Raw genomic sequence first — 17,447 nt, 5'->3', positions numbered from 1 at the left:
TTACCATATGACCCAGCAATCCCACTGCTGGGCATATACCCAGAGAGAACCATAATTCAAAAAGACACATGCACCCCAATGTTCATTGCAGCACTATTTACAATGGCCAGGTCATGGAAGCAACCTAAATGCCCATCGACAGATGAATGGATAAAGAAGTCGTGGTACATGTATACAATGGAATATTACTCAACTGTAAAAAGGAATGAAATGGGTCATTTGTAGAGTCGTGGATGGATCTAGTGACTGTCATACAGAGTGAAGTAAGTCGGAAAAACAAGTATCATATATTAACGCATATATGTGGAACCTAGAAAAATTTTACAGATGAACCAGTTTGCAGGGCAGAAACTGAGACACAGATGTAGAGAACAAACGTATGGACAGCAAGTGGGGAAAGCCGCGGGAGGTGGGGGTGGTGGTGTGATGAATTGGGAGATTGGGATTGACATGTATACACTGATGTGTATAAAATGGATGACTAATAAGAACCTGCTGTATAAAAAAATAAATAAAATTCAAAAAATATATTGATAATGGCGCATTAATTTTTTCAAGTGTACCATACTAATTATTAACACGAGAGATGTTATTAATAGGAGGAACTGGGCATGAGAAATATGGGAAATTTCTTACTATTTCTGAAACTTTTCTGTAAATCTAAAACAATTCCAAAATAAAAAGCTAATTAAAAATTATAATAATAAAAAAATTTTTTAAAAAAAATATATGAAACAACAGCAATGTACATCTAAACAATAAACATTCAAACATTGGCTGTAAGCTTGCAAACTTTCCAGAAATTTCACCTACAAGAAACATTTCTATTTTAAACAGTGGGAGAGTCAAAAGATTCCTTTACGACTTTGCCTATTTGACTTAGATTATATCCAAACACTGTTTTTTAACAAAAGCAACTTTGAGCTCGACTTATAAGTATTACCAGTAACTTACAAACTTAGTAGCCCAGCTGCAGAAGTCGCTAACTCCTTTGCGTACGTTTTCATGAAGAAGTGGACCATCATTGCAGAGCAGCTCTGTTTCACTTGGCTTCTTTTCTTCATAAAGCCATTGGCCTGGATGTGACACAGGAGTCTTCTTGGGACTAAAGTTAATGAGATCATCAAAGAATCACAATATACAGCGCCATGAATCCAGGTGGATTTCAAATAGTATCTTGGGGAGGAGCTCATAATGCAAGTATGTTTAACAGGCAGGCTCTTGCAAGCTGGTACAAATTCTATGTTAATATTTTTCAAAGATCATATTCTCATTATCAATATCATAAAGACAAGTATATCATATTTATTTAGAACAATTAAAGCTGATATAGAATTTTATCACTGTAAGTTAATTTTTTTAAATTATGAGTACCATTTACTAAGACCCATTTCAGGTAAAAACACAAATTACAGGGCTTGGAATCTGTCAAGACTATCTTGACAAACAGGAGATATCCTTGCCTTCTCTCTCCCTCAGCCCTAAACTCCAGCCTATTAGTAAATCTGGTAGATTTTAACTCTGTCTCCTTCTCTGGACTGTTGCAAAAGGCTCCTTGCTGGGGTCTCTGCATTTTCTCTTAAGGCCCTAACTGCTAATCCCTAATCCATTCCCAAAGTGTAAATCTTGTCTTATCAAATGCAGCTACCCTTCATCCTGGATTAAACCTCCTCAATAGCTTCTTTTTAAAACTTGAGATATAACTCACACACCCTAATATTTACCATTTCAAAGTATACAGTTGCTTTCATATATTTACAAAGTTGTGCAACCATCACCATTAATTCTGAGACATCTTCGTCACCCCAAAAAAGAAGGCCCATAAACTTTAACAGTCACTGTTCATCTCCCCACCCCCACCATTCTCTCTGCTCTTAAAAACCACTAATCTACTTTGTGTCTCTGTGGACTTGCCAATTCTGGGCATTTTATCTGAATGGAACCATATAATATATGATCTTTTATGTCTGACTTCTTTCACTTAGCATAATGTTTTCAAGTTTCGTACACGCTGTTGCATGTATCAGTAGTTTCTTCCTTTTTTATGGCTGAATAATATTCCATTGTATGGAGAGACCACATTTTGTTTATCCATCATCAGTTGGTTGATGGATATGTGAGTTGTTGCCACTCTGGCTATAATGAATAATGCTGCTATGGACATTCAGGTACAAGATTTTTGAGTTCAATAGCTTCTTGTTACTCCTCCAGTAAAGATCTAAGTCTAAACTCAGTTTTCAGGGCTCTTCATGGCCTGTTCCTTGCCTATCTCTCCAGATTCTTCTGTAACTACACACTCCCTCACTCTCTGAGCTCCAACCATAGCGGCCCCCTCTCAGTCCCATGAAGTTATCATGCTCCCATCCAGCCACAGGGCCTTTGTACATGTTATTCTAACTGACTGCAATGCCAACTCTATTCCCTCATCCCCATTATGTCTCAACATACATGCCACTTCCTCAGGGAGGTATTCACACAGTCTGTCCCCAGAGCCCACATTTTATTCATAGCACCCTGTACCTTTTATTCATAGCACCTATATATTAATTCATCCATCCATCCATTCAACAAATATTTATTAGGCACCAACTATGTGCCAGGCACCATTCTAGGCATTTGGATTCAGCTGTAAATAAAGTTAAGACCCTGTCCTCACAGAGGTTACAATTGAGTAGGGAGAGACAGATAGGAAAGAGCTAAACAAATATGTACCAGGTGATTATAAGTGGTATAAAGAAAAATAAAACAGGGCAGGAGAGATGGAGTGTGATGACAGGGGGCTCTTATTTATACAGAAAAGTTCTCTCAAAGTGATCTTTGAGCAGAGACCCAAAAGAAGAAAGGGATTAAACCATGTAGATATCAAACAATGCAGACACCAGGCAGACAAGAAAAGCATGTGCAAAGGCCCTGAGGTTGGTGCTAAGCATGTATGAGGCACACAAAGAGGTCAATGCGACTGGAGAGGAGTACTTAAAGGATATAATAGTAGAGGATGAGGCCTGAAGAGATAATGGGAACCTGATCATAAGGAACTTGAGAGGCAACTGTAAGGACTATGGACTTTACTCTGAATAAGTAGGCAACTGGAGAATTTTGAGCACAGGACTGTTATTGTATGACTTAAGTTTTTTACAGAATCACTTTAGCTATTGTGCAACAAATAGACTGGGGCAGAGGATGGGGGCTGGGTGGAGGCCATGAGACCAGTTAGTAAACTATTCCAATAATCCAGGCAAGAGATGGTGGTATCTTGGAATAGACTGACAGTAGTAGAACAGGTGAGATTCTAGGTATATTTCAAAGGTAAAGGCGTTAGGATTTTTTGGCAGATTGCAACCACTGTTTCAAAAGCCACTGGAAGAATGGAGTTACTATTTACTGATCTGGAGAAGACAGAAGCGGGTGTAGGTTTGGGGAAGAAATCAAGATTTCAGTTAGGACTTGTCGAGTCTGAGATGCCAATTATACACTCAAAGGCAAATGTTAAACATCCATACATAGACGGCCTGAATGAGGTGACTTAGATTGCATAACATGTAGAAAAGAAGATGTCAGGGACTGATGCACTTCAAGGTTAAAAAGAAGGTGAGGAAGGACGAGCAATAGACTGGGGAGAGGGCCATGACGCAGGAGGAGAGCCAAGAAAGAGGATGTACCAGAGACAAAATGAAGAAGTGTTTCGAGAAAGATGGTATCAATTGTGTCAGCTGCTACAGTTACATCAAGTGGTGATCACTGAGAACTGATTAGGTAACACAGAGGCCATTGGTGACCTTGACCCAACCCAAGGGAGATCCAGTGGAGTGCTGACTGCTGCGTTCAAGAAAGAATGAAAGAGGAAGTGAGTATGGACACCTCTTTCAAGGAGTTCTGCTCTAAAGGAAAGAAGAGACTATATAGTTAAAGAAAGTTGTTTTAAAGATGGGAGATATTACCTCATGTGGGAGGCTGCTAACGGCTCCCAAAGAGATCAGGTGCTGATCTTTGCAACCTCCAAAGGTTACTTTATGTGGAAAAAGAGTCTTTACAGATATGATTAAACTAAGGAGTTTGCGATGGGGAGATTATCCTGGATTATCTGGGTGGGCCCTAAACGCCATCACAGTGCCTTATAGAAGAGAGGTAGAGGAAGATTTGACACACACAGAGGAGAAGGTGATGTGAAGACGGGGCAGGGAGAGATTTGAAGATGCTGCCCTTTGAAGAATGGAGTGATATGGCCACAAGCCAAGGAAGGCTGGCAGCCTACAGAAACTGAAAGAGGCAAGGAATAGATTATTCCCTAGAGCCTCTGGAAGGACATGTACCTGCAGATACTTTGATTTCAGCACAGTAATTCTGATTTCTGACTTCAGGCCTTCAGAACTGCAAGATAATAAATTTCTATTCTTTTAAGCCATGAAGTTTGTGTTACTTTGTGTAGCAGCCATAGGAAACTGAGAATGCACTGACAAAAAAAAAACCCTCGCCATTATATAATTATACATTCATTCTGTGATATGACAATTTATTAACACATTAATTTTGTTCATTTTCTCTATACTTTACCTTCTCCCCTCTTAAGTAGATAACCCATTAGCTTGAAATTTCTTGCCCTGGAGATTTTTACAGGGTTGACCAAGAAAATTGCCTAAGTGAAAGACAGATCTTATATTGTGTGGAAACCCAAGCTCACTGAAGTAATTATGTAGGTGTTGAGATGGGATGGGGAGAGTGGGGTGGATGCATAGAGTGTGACAGAAACAGCAAAGGGTTGAGAAAAGAAAGAGTTCCCAAAACCAGAAAGAAATTAAATATCAATTTAATTGCCTCTGCAATTGCTAGAGGCCTATCCCACTTTCTTACACTACAAAAAATGACCACGACTGAATGTTTGCTACTCAGTGGGATGAGGGCTTGGTGTCAGATATAAATAGAAAGAAAAGAAAAGTAATATTTCATAAACATATAGCTTTGTGAACAAAGACTCGATGCCCTTGATATTTAATGCTTTCTTCCACACCAGTCTGCAATCACCACGAAGATGGGGTCCTAACTTGTTTACCACTGTGTCCTCAGAACCTAGCACTGACCATGACCCATAGTAGGTGCTTGATAAGTACTGTTGATCTTTTTGCATAAATAGAATGAGCTAGTGGTCCCTGAGGGTCAAGAATTCAAAGATGCTCACAGGGCCACACTGACCCACACTGTTGGAGTCTCCAAGGGGACCCCCTACTTACAACACTCCTCCCTCTTCCCCACCCACATTCTAAGCACTGAAAAATAATACAAAGAGCAAAGACAAAAGCCAAAATGTCCCCTTTATCACTGGCGGCAGCCATGTTTGAGCACTTGTGTTCAGGTCCAAGAGGACTTGCTAACTGAAATCCAGAAATGGGCAGACTGTCCCATCCAGGCAGCAGTGGCATGGACCAGGGTGCGGCTCCTCTCAAGAAGGAAGGAAGAGAGGAGAACTCGTGCTTCCATGGGCCATCTTGCTTTCCAGTAGAAGGGCAGAGCTGAGAGGAGTGTGCCCAGCTGTTCTCCCCAGACTGACCAGGGATACACTAAGAGGCCAAAACAGTGGGGCTCCTGTCACATCGTGTCCCCACCTAACCAACATGTATAATTAATCAGTGGATTCTCTGTCACTCCACTTCCATGTAGCTACCTCGTGTGACTAGCAAAGCTCTCCGTGGCCCCTTCCGCACACCCTGGCCGTGGTCCTGGGTCCTATGTAAGTGGCCTGGGTGCTGTGGCTGGGCTGCCCTCTAGTTCACCCATACGCTTCAGTGCCTGCCAGTGATCTCATCAATTTCAACAGTCAAATGCATATCCCAAATCTGTTTGTGTCAAGTATACTTATCATGGCACTTACATTTTAAATTAAATAATTTGTGAAAGGGGAAATCAAAAGTGTGATATGAAAGAGAGAGGTTTCTATGAAAACGAAGCTTAGTGCTTTGGAAAGGTTCAATGAAGGTGGCATTACTGGTGTAGTTTATGCAAAAAAGATGACTGGGAAACTCCAAGCAGCAGACCCTTACTCCAAAAAAGACTTTATAATAAAAGACTAGCAAGTGAATGTACAGTTATGTTTTAGGGTAAAGCAAAATGTGTCAAGTACTAAAGTATCATCTTCTACAATTCCCTATGTTAGCCTCTTGGTTGGCTGGTTTGGTTGGTTGGTTATTCAACCAACTACTGGTCTCAGTCCTGTTGAATAAAAGGGCTTCTGCCACAGATAATAGAGCAAGCCACTGTGGGCTAATCAAAGTCAATCAGGTTTTCTGCAGTTTTCTTCTTCTCCGACAGCTGTCCTAGAGTCACGCAGACACACCCGTACTCGCTCCATAGCTGGCTAATTCACATCCATTTATGAAGTAAACACTCTTCAGAGCGGGACCTGAGGCTCCCTTCCCTCCTCCTCAGGAACTTAGTTACTTTTGCTTCTCTTAATTGTTCTCAAGATTCTTAATTATTCCTAAAATATTCTAAAGATGAGAAGCTTTGAGAAGGTAACTACAGATAGTCACTGACTTATGATGGTTCGACTTACAATTTTTCTACTTCATGGTGGAGTAAAAGCAAGCAACGTTCATTCGCTAGAAAATGCACTTTGAATTTTGAATTTGGATCTTTTCCTGGGCCGGTGATATGCAGTGATGATACTGTCTCGTGATGCTGGGCTGCGAACCACAGCTCCCCGTCAGCCACGTGATCACAAGGGCAAACAGCCGATACACTTACAACCATCCTGTACCCACACAACCATCCTGTTTCTCACCTTCAGTGCTGTATTCAGTTAATGACATAAGATATTTGACACTTTATTATACAATAAGCTTTGTGTTAGATGATTTTGCCCAACTGTAGACTAATGTCTAAGTGTTCTGAGCACGTTTAAGGTAGGCTAGGCTATGCTATGATGTTTGGTAGGTTAAATGTATTAAATGCATCTTTGACTTATGGTATTTTCCATTTACCATGGTTTATGGAGACATAACCCCACCGTAAGTCAAGGAAGATCTGTACTAGAACGTTTCATCATGGGACAGGAATGAGCGAGAGGTTAAGAACGATACTTACTGCCCCAGGAAGACTTGAGTAGAACGTTTTTTTAAAAGTTTTGTGGGTTCCTTCATTCTTTTCCGGATGCCCTGACAATAACCCCATGTGTCCTCCAGCTTCCTGTCAGGATCCAGCACTTCCAGCGCCTTTAATAAGAGTTACAAACAGAAAACAACTTTAGAGGAAAGAAAGATGAGCTGAAAAGGGTGCCCCTTGATTCTAAAACAGAATGGACCTAGTCATCCCTTTCCTTTTCCTTTCCAGTTGGTCAATTCTGTTCATCAATTCCAGTGCAAATACAGCGCTGGGTGCTGCAGGTAAACGTCCATCACCTAGACATTAGCTATGTGGCCTTTTTACTGAAGTTCTGTCTCCTCTAGATGGAACAGTGCCTCTGGACCCACCTGGACCCCACTGCCCCACAGAAAAAAAGTGTCTCTAGAGGATTTCTGTTTATTTGACTGCCCAACATCCATTCTTCCTCCTATGAGTAACAGTCTCTAGACTTTTCTTTGGAGAATCATGTCTCTCTCCACTCTCAGTCCTTGTGATCTGAATTGGCCTTACCACTCGTCACTCTGCAGGCTGACCAGGTTAATCAGGCCCACAGTGACTGGCTTAGGAATGGGTACAAGACCCAAGTGAGACCTAGGGCAATTTGGTCATGGAATTTTGCTGGAACCGTGCAAAAACAGGTGGTGTTTTTCTGGGTAAAATTTACATCTAGAGCTGCTGGTGGCCATCATAGCACCACAAGAAGAGATCCTGCTTCAGAAGGAAGCCAACACATCTGTTTGAGGAGGTCAGACATGGGAATAAGAGCCACTGTCCCGTGTGCCCTCTAAGGAGGTGTGCAAACAATCTCTTTGTCACGGACTCAGAGCTCTGGCCCGCAGGAGGCAGTGAAGGAAAGCCCAGGGGGCAAATCATTGATTAGAAATTCCAGTTGTCCTTTCTACAGACTTCCCTGACACTAATCACTTACTCATTCATTCATTCATTATCCATAAATATTTATTGAGTGTCTACCGTATGCCAGGTATTGGTGGTACACAGTGAAAGACACAGATAAAATCCCTGCCCTTGAAAAGCCCTGCCCTTGTAGAGCTTTTATTCCAGTGAGAAGCCCAGCGCTGACAACTGCTAGGATGGAAATAGATCATGGTAAGGCACAGAGGATGAGAGGGAGGGGAGTGCCTTTTTATGTAGGCCCCTCCAGTGAGGAGATAATTGAGGAAAGAGCTGAAGCAAGTGAAGGAGTGAGCCCGGCAGACATCCGGGGGCAAGTGCTCCAGACAAAGGAACAGAGACCTAAACTGGACATGCTTGTTCACGTTTGCTGAGCAGCCAGGAGGCCAGAGTGGCTGCAGCAGACTGAGGAGGGCAGAGGAGTAGGCGGTGAGGTTGGAGAGGGAGCAGGGCAGGAATGGGACGGAGCACAGAACACGCAGGACCTTCCAGACCATGGCAAGGACTTCACTCTGAATGAGAAGCTTTGAGCAGAGGCGTTTACCTTCTCAACAACTGTCATGCTTGCTAACACAGGGAACAGACTGCAGGGGCTAAGCGGGTAGCGGGGTAGCAGGCACTGTTAGTTCCCTGTCCAATATCCATCCTGCCCCCTTTCCTTAAATCTAATAGAATTTTGTCCTGGATTTTGTTCAGGGCTGCAATACCCACCCAAGAAATTCAATTTTCTAGATTCCCTAGCAGCTAAGAGTGGTCAGATGAATGAGATGTTTACTAGGAAAGCTATTATTTGCCTAATTAAAAGAGTCAGCTGGCGTGCAACTTTTAAACTCTGCCCCTTCCCCTTCTTGTCTGAAAGATAGACTCGATGCCTGGAGGTGTGGAAGCCATTTTGAGCTATAAGGACAAGAGACGTATGCTAAGGACATTAGACCTGCAAGTTGAAAGAAGCCTGGGACAGAGGTGACAGATCGCAGCTGCTGCCCGGCCCTAGTCTTGGCAACCTGGTGAAATTTCCCATGACATTTCAGGTGCGCAGGTGCCTTTCTAGCCATCAGTTAATAATTCTCACGGACACCTCCCAAGACCAGGCTAACGTGACAGAAGCAAGACTGGACAATTCCTCCACTCTATTCTCCCCCTAAAAAGTCACAAGCAAAGTAGACTGGCAGAGCTTCAGGGGTAAAGAAGTCGGACACTTCTGGTTTGCTGGGCCTTTATAAGTTGGATGGCGTCATAGGAAGCACAGGGAGTGGCGGGTATGTTGCTGCCATTTGCACGTCTTAGAAGGCTGCTCCAAACCCCGGGAGACCTGCCCCCCTGGGGACACATTCATCACCCTCACCCCCTGGAGGGAACTCCCCAGGCATCTAAGGAGCAATATTCCCCAGGTGGTCACCTCTGCGGGCATGTCTTCCTCCAGGTCCCGGTAGAGAGCCGAGGGGTGGGGGGTCGGATGGGCCTCAACGTCCGCCAGGAAGTCCTTACGCGCCTGGCGGGCCGGCGAGAGCGTGGAACACAGGGCTGCTTCCCTAGGCAGCATGTCCTTCTGGCTCCTCTTCGGGGCAGGTCGGGGAGCTCTGTGATAAATCTCGGGGAGAAAGCCCTCCTCAGGGCCCTGAGTGATCACACCTCCGCAAGGCGGGCAGCCTTTCCGGAAGTCATTCGGTCGCGTTCTCACAAATCGCCACCGCCGGCTGTTCAGTGACGTGGGGCGTGGCGACCTGCGCCTGTGCTTTGTGAAGCACTTGGACGGCAGATCTTCTCTGTACCTGCGAGACAACGTGCCGGTGTTATGGACCACAAGGGTGGGAGAAGGAGGTTGTGAGCAGGCTGGTCTCCACCTGTTTCAGGAGGAGAGGTGGGGGAAGGGAGGGTCACGGGGCGAAGTCTGAGTTAATCATAGTCCTGGTTCACGGCACGTTATCGCTGGTCTGTGCAAGGCCCCTCTCCTGTTTTCTTTATTCTACGTTATTCCCATAGCCCACCATCATTGCCCTCCCCTGCACAAGCAAAACCACTCTAACAGATTTGGAATGTACCCGTTGTTTGCAGACATCCTTATAAGACCTGTGTATCCTTCATGTACATAAATGGTACTATCCTGTTACTTGCTTACCAAGCAGGATACCTTGAAGGCTCATCCGTGTCACTATGTGTAAACGTAATCCATTATTACATTTGGTGGTGCTGTCACCACCCTCCAGCTATCCAGTCTCTTTGTGAAGAATACTCACAAGTTGTGACCCCTCTTCGGACTCTTTCTTATCCTTTAAAGGGACACAGTGCAGTGGGAAGAACTTGGACACAGTGACAACTCGCCCCTAACTAGCTGCGTGACCTTCGCCCTTCATTTAACCTTTGTGGACCTTGATTTCTCCTCTAAACTCAGGGGGTCAAGGGTTGCAAACTGGTTGTTCATGGACTGTATCAGGCCCACAAACCAGTCATTTGATCCCATTTGTGTTTTAATAAGAATCATAAGAGTTCACATGTATTGAGAACTTTCTATATAACACGTGTTGTTCTAAGTGCTTTACCTGAATTAACTTGTTTTAATCTCATAACAATCCCATGAAGTAGGTACTAATATTATTCCCATTTACAGATAAGGAAATTGAGGCACAAAGAAGTTGAAAACCAAACACTTGTCAAAGTTCCCACAGCTATAAGGGGGAGAGCTGAAATTTTAATACAGGTAGTGTGCCTCTGGAGAAAGGTGTTTAACCACTATGCCAGAGCTTCTGACATATAAAAAAGTTCACACAAATAATCTTGAACAGAAATCAGGAGCTCTGGGGACACTGGGTCCACCTATCCATGGAGCCATTATTGGTATAAGGGCTGCCATATTTAGACAAGTCCTATGCTGTCTTATTCACAGTCTCTACCACTCCCTACTGCCTTATATGCAGCCTGCTTCACTCTGTTTCTTTACCCATCAGACCCCTGTTTGCACTGAGCAGTTAGGGCATGAAGCTAAGATGGAAGAGACAGATGGACAAATGGGAAGGAAAATGGGACCTGGATAATCTAATATATCCAGCCATTGCCAAAGTCAGGACTTGGAACCTGAGCAGCTTAATGGCAGGTCTCTCATTATCCTAATACGTCACACTGCCCTAGTTATATATTTCTATATTATTGGTGTCTTTCCTTGAAGCCTCTTCCACCTCCAGGCCCTTCTCATCTATAATTACTCGTTACAGCAAATCTACTCCTTGTTGAACTCATCCTTATAGGCACAAAACTTTTTTTTTTCTTTCGGTACGCGGGCCTCTCACTGTTGTGGCCTCTCCCGTTGCGGAGCACAGGCTCCGGACACACATGCTCAGTGGCCATGGTTCACGGGCCCAGCCGCTCCACGGCATGTGGGACCCTCCCGGACCGGGGGCACGAACCCGTGTCCCCTGCATCGTCAGGCGGACTCTCAACCACTGCGCCACCAGGGAAGCCCAGCACAAAACATTTTTAAGAGGTTCCAGCTTGATCTCTATTCTTTTCTTATGAGTCCTAGAAACTTCTTGCTTGCTGTACGTGCATGTGTGTTTTAAGGGCTTAACCCATTTCTACTGCTAAGATCTAAATGAAAGGATATAAAAACATGAGTTTACAAAAAGTTGCCCTTTGCAATTAATAAATCACTCAAATAGCTAAGGGGTGGGAATGTCGAAATTCCATCTAATCTTGAGATTTGATGACCCACTCATTATGACCAGTTAGCAAGTTACCCTCCACAGTATTAAATATCTTTACCAGGGCTTCCCTGGTGGCGCAGTGGTTGGGAGTCCGCCTGCCGACTCAGGGGACACGGGTTTGTGCCCCGGTCCGGGAAGATCCCACATGCTGTGGAGCGGCTGGGCCCGTGAGCCATGGCCACTGAGCCTGCGCGTCCGGAGCCTGTGCTCCGCAACGGGAGAGGCCACAACAGTGAGGGGCCCACGTACCACAAAAAAAAAAAAAAATCTTTACCAAAGTGTATTTTCCACCCATTGACAACAAATTCAAACACCCAAGCACTTCATAAAATCAAATCTGATAACCAATATTTTTACTTAAGGACAGTCATACAACTTAAAATGGGGAAAGTGTGGCAGCTAGCTCAAACCTCATAGATTGTTAGAGCTGGCAGAAACTTTGAAAGAAATCTAGTCCACCTTCCTCACTTTTCAATGAGGAAACTGAGTTCCAAAGAGGTGAATAAGGCAACCAATCTGGCTGGAGGGCTTCCCATGACCCCACTTTACCTCTCATAGCTGATAAGCTTACCACTCTGCATTCTGTTAAGTTCATGAAAAATTTTGCTTGACCCAGAAAATAAAACATTTTTTCTAAACATTTACTATTTCACAGTCACTATATGATACTTGGATATTTCTACTTTTAAGAATTGCAAAAGAGTGTCAGGCATTTATCCTAAAGAAATGAAAACTTATGTTCACACAAAAACCTGTACGCAAATGTTCATAGCAGCTTTATATGTAATAGCTAAAAGCTAGAAACGACCTGAATGTCTTTCAGCACATGAATGGATAAGCCATGGTACATCCATGCCACGAAATACAACTCAGCAGTAAAAACGAACTAACTGTTGATGCACACAATCTCTTGGATGGATCTCAAGGGCTTTCGCTGAATGAAAAAGAGCCAATCTCAAAAGTTTTATACTTTTAATAAAGGTATTATTCTATTTATCTAACATCCTCAAAAGAACAAAATTATAGAAATGGAGGCCAAATTAGTGGTTGCCAAGGGTTGTGGGTGGGAAAATGAATGGTAATAAAGGGACAGCATGAAGTGGTTCCCTTGCGGTGAGGAAACAGTTTTGTATCTTGATGTATACATATGACAACATTTTACTGAACCACACACACACACACACACACACAAGTGACAACTGGTGAAATTCAAGTAAAGTCCACCGTCTAATTCATATATTGCGCCAGTGCTGATTTCCTGCTTTGGTAATGTACTATCATTATGCAAGATGGTACTACTGGAAGCATCTGGAGGAAGGGTATATGGGGCCTCTGCACTATATCTGCAACTTCTTGTGAGTCTATAATTATTTCAAAGCAAACAGTTTGAAAATGGGGCTGGGGAGAGATTCTCAAAGAGTTCATAATTGCTAACATGTATACAGTACATGTATGTGGCAGTAACTGCTTCACAGGTGCTATGTCAGTAAATACAACAATCCTATAAAGCTGATTCCTTTTATTGTCCTCATTTTACAGGTAGGAAAACTGAGTCCAGAAACAGCAACTAAGTTGCCTAAGGTCACCAGTCAAACAAGAGGAAAACTGGCCTTCAACTCCAGCCTTTCTGACTCTAGACTTTGTAATCTTAACCACCACATCGTGCTGCCTACAAGAGAGCCGAATTCCATTCTCAGAAGCAGCTCGAGGAATCAGCAAAGGCAGAAAGCCTCAGCTTCCTGTCCTGCAGCAGTGACAGAGGTAGGAGACAGATGGGCCCCTGGGCTGGACGGCTGGTGTCTGTCACGTGGAGTAAAATGGAAGCTTTGTTCTCCCCCAGACACTCCAAGGACAAAGCTAGTGGCAGCTGAGCTCTGCTGAAGTAAAGAGATAAGATGACCACTCCTGGGGTCAGGAAAACTTCCCTTTCTGTACATGCGCAGGAAGGCTCCTTGGGGGTCAAAAAGGGAGGGGGTGCCACCCCATAGTAAGTGTGGACATGCACCCACAGGCCTCTGCAGTGGGATCCATCTTAGCAAAATGTTGCACACACATGTTGGGGAGCATCCTAGGACCAGTCAGGTGTGAAGGAAGAAGCAAGATAATTGGCCAGATGTAAACAAAGACCTGGAAGGACTGTCCTATAGAAGGGATTTAAATCACCTCTTCACTGCTTTTCTCAATCAGGAGGCCAGCACTCCTCTCTGGTTGTGTACTTCCGCCTAGTTTCTGACTTACTGTCTCCTCCTCATTAAGAGAGGACACCCATACCCTTTCTCCCTGGGTGTGTATTTCTGCCTAGCTCCTGACTTAAATAAACTGTTTCAGTGTGTGCTCTCCCATACATTGTGCTGTGTCTCTAATAATAAACGCTGTACCTGTTTTTACAGTTTTTGCCTCCTTGAAACATTCTTGTTTTCAATGGGGGTAAGAGCCAGGGGAACTTTGCTTCTAGCCTCTAGCCCCTGGTGTCTAGGATTCCTGGTTTTCATCCAGGCTACCCAGGTTCAATTCCTGGGCAGGGAACTAAGACCTCTCTTCAGGACAGCTGACTGCTGTCTCTCCGAGATCAACACATTCAAAACAGCAGCAGACCACCCCAGTACCCGAGGTACTCTCCAAACACGGGCTCAGCTTGGCCACAGTTACTAGCTGGGTGGCCAAGGCTCCAGGTGTTGTCTAACCCGGAGAAGGGCAGGTCGCAGGCTAAACCAGTCTCCGCAGAGGACTCTATGGCCATCAGTTTCCCATCTGGAATGGGTATATTCATCTACATCCTCTGGGGGACTCTGAGGATAACAACAACAAAAAAAGGTGTCCTTGGCGTTGAGGAACTTCGCGCGCTGGTTATGGTCTATTTTTGCGGGGGACCATGAGGAGGAAAGGGAGTTGGGTCCTCCGCGGCCCCTGGCCATCCCCCGCCACCAGCCGCAGCAAGCAGGGGGTGCAGGATCCCCCCACGCTCCACCCGCGCGCGTGCGCGCGCTTACCAGGGTCTGCAGTCCGTGCCCACCGACACCCGGGCCCGCGCCGCGGGTGCGAACAGCCGCTTGCAGTCAGCCGTGCTTCCCCGGCTGCCCACCCGGCCTCCGGTGGTGTGTTTACCCCGCCTCTTGGGTCGCTAGGAGACCCGCGGAGCTGTGCGCTGCGCAGACTCGCTCAGGGCGCCCCCCTGCTGCTGGCGGGGAACACGCACCCGCGGGGCGTCCCTGCGTTCCCCAACCCTCGCCTCACCAGAACCTTCTCCAACGCCCCGGGGCGTGGACCGTGGCAGGGGAAGCGCGAAGGATCAGGTTCTTGGTTTAATTATGTTTTAATCTGTTCGGAAGGCGTGTTCGTGTTTCTTTTGTTCACCACCGTTTCAAAAAATGTGTTGAAAAGGAAGAAAGCAGCTGGAGAGAGAGCAAGAGAAGGAGTGGAAAGGGGATGAAAGGGATAGACTGACTGATTTCTAGCGGTGGGAAGGCCTTCTAGCACGGAATGCTTTTCTGGAGGTCTTGGAACTCCGTGAATCTCACCGCCTCAGTAAATCGGGGGCTGCGCACTGGTATCTAGCTAGTCACCAGCTGGTTTCCAGAGTCCCTCCCAGCTCTTGTGTTGCTTGATTCTTTTGCCTGGACTCACTTCAGCAGTAAAGTTGCCATCCGGTTGGCCGTGATAGGCAGTTGCCCACGTAAATATGGATTGCATGAGGATGTATTTGGGGTTTGCTAAGTTCTCTTGCTGCTTCTGAATGTTCCTGGTTTAAATAGTGAGCGTTGCTTCTAGAGGAAATAGCAGCAAAACATTCTCTTCTCTCAAAATTATTGCAGTAGTTAAATGGTGTCTGTTATGGTGGGATACTTTTTGTAGTCATTTAAAGATGAGTCTTCTCTTTAAACTCTCTGGGAATAAATTAGCTTCACCTTTGGGCACCTGTTAAATATCTGGATGGTAATAAAGGTGCCCCGACTGGCACTAGCTCCAGCATCTTCACCTGCTCTGTGTGTTCAGGTGCCTTTTCTAGGCACAGTGGAAAACCCTGGAGTCCCACCGCTTGAGATAAATCATGATTCTGCCACTTAATAAGTATGCACTCCCCACCCCCACCACCCTCCCCGCACAGTTGCTTAAATTTGTTTTAGCTTCATTGATTTCCTAGTCTGAAAATGAGGGAAATAGTAGTATCTGCCTATGGGGTTATTGGGGAATTCAATGAGATAATGAATGTAAAGCATTGAATGCTGTGCTGGCAAGTAAGAATCCCTCAATAACTACTGAGTATTATTATTATTATCTCAACTGTGAACTGGGGATATTAATATTTGCCCGGATACTCCACAGAGTTGTTATAAGAGTTGATAGAGAAAGCTATGAATGTAATCATGAAAAGGAGCCCTGTTAGTTGTTTTCATTATCTTCGATAATATCGTTAATATTTATTTGATTCCAAACTCCAGCTTTCATTACTTTGAGGAAGTAGGATTTCTCCTTAGGACTGAGGATTAGGGTCATGTCCACCTTGCTCCTGGTACTGTACATAGCACACAGTAGGTGCTCATTCAACAAATATTGTTTGTTATGGCCATGCTAGGCACTGGGGAGGCAATGGGGGATAAAACAGACTTGGTCTTTGTCATCTTGTTACTTAGTTTGTAGTGTTGTATGAATGAACAAAAAACCACCTATTTTCATGACTCCTGTATCCTCACAAGTTGATATTTGTTCCATGTAGTAAATCTGATTTCATATCTGGTAGGAAATAACTAAGATTCTTTTTATTTCATCACATTCCATGCCTTAATTATAGTCATTACTCAGAGAATCTCTCATTCATTCTCTTCTCTCTCCCCTTCTTTCTCTTTTGCAACACAAAGGTAGAATGTGTTACGTATAGTAATCCAACAAGTAGATGTTATTTAAGAGTGAGGATGATGGGGTTTTGTTTCGTTTTTAGCCCTATTGGCAGATAGTGTGACCATTTTATTTCCAAAGAGGGTTACTCAAATACCCGTAACAGGATTGCCAAACACTGTTACTGGATCTTTCCCACTCAAGGACTAATTACTATCTCTGTAACATTTTACTACATACTCAGCAATACTTAGTGCATGGTACTTTCCAGAAAAAAAGCACTTGAACAGCAAAAACCACAGAACTTTAAGCTGAGATATTATAAAATGGTCTTGGATTAGTAGAAACCCTTGGCATCTGGACAAGGTGTTAGGTTGTTTCCGTATGTTGACAATTGTAAATTATGCTGCTATGAACATTGGGGTACATGTGTCTTTTCAAATTAGTGTTTTTGTTTTCTTTGGCTATACCCAGGTGTGGAAATGCTGGATCATATGGTAGTTCTATTTTTAATTTTTCAAGGAACCTCCATATTGTTTTCCACAGTGGCTGGACCAATTTACGTTCCCACCAACAGTGTACGAGGGTTCCTTTTTTTCCACATTCTCGCCAACATTTGTTATTTGTAGACTTTTTGATGATAGCCATTCTGACAAGTGTGAGGTGATTTCTTATTGTGGTTTTGATTTGCATTTCTCCGACGATTAGCGATGTTGAAAAACTTTTCATGTGCCTGTTGGCCATCTGTATGTCTTCTTTGGAGAAGTGTCTATTGAGAGGCAATATTTTAAAAGATAATGGCTAAGAATTTTCCAGACTTGATTAAAGATACAAATTCTCAATTTCAGGAAGGACAGTGGACTCTGAATAAGATAAATAAGAATAAAATCT

At 44.1% G+C, this 17,447-nt stretch overlaps 1 protein-coding gene across 1 annotated transcript in view; it reads right to left on the bottom strand.

The window, feature by feature from the left end:
* FAM47E (family with sequence similarity 47 member E) overlaps positions 1-16,217 on the bottom strand; it is a 33,020-nt gene extending 16,803 nt beyond the window's left edge. Inside the window, exons 1-5 of the mRNA XM_032631995.1 lie at positions 16,173-16,217; positions 14,714-14,844; positions 9,425-9,797; positions 7,075-7,202; positions 955-1,105 (exon numbers count right to left, since the gene is read on the bottom strand). Coding sequence (XP_032487886.1) covers positions 955-1,105; positions 7,075-7,202; positions 9,425-9,797; positions 14,714-14,844; positions 16,173-16,217 — 828 coding nt within the window. The remainder of the gene's footprint in view (positions 1-954; positions 1,106-7,074; positions 7,203-9,424; positions 9,798-14,713; positions 14,845-16,172) is intronic.
* Positions 16,218-17,447: the final 1,230 nt, after the last annotated feature.

This window comes from Phocoena sinus, chromosome 5, assembly GCF_008692025.1.
Source record: "Phocoena sinus isolate mPhoSin1 chromosome 5, mPhoSin1.pri, whole genome shotgun sequence".
Taxonomy (NCBI): domain Eukaryota; kingdom Metazoa; phylum Chordata; class Mammalia; order Artiodactyla; family Phocoenidae; genus Phocoena; species Phocoena sinus.
Note: the sequence above shows the minus strand (reverse complement) of the source record. Positions and strands in the feature narration are given on the sequence as shown.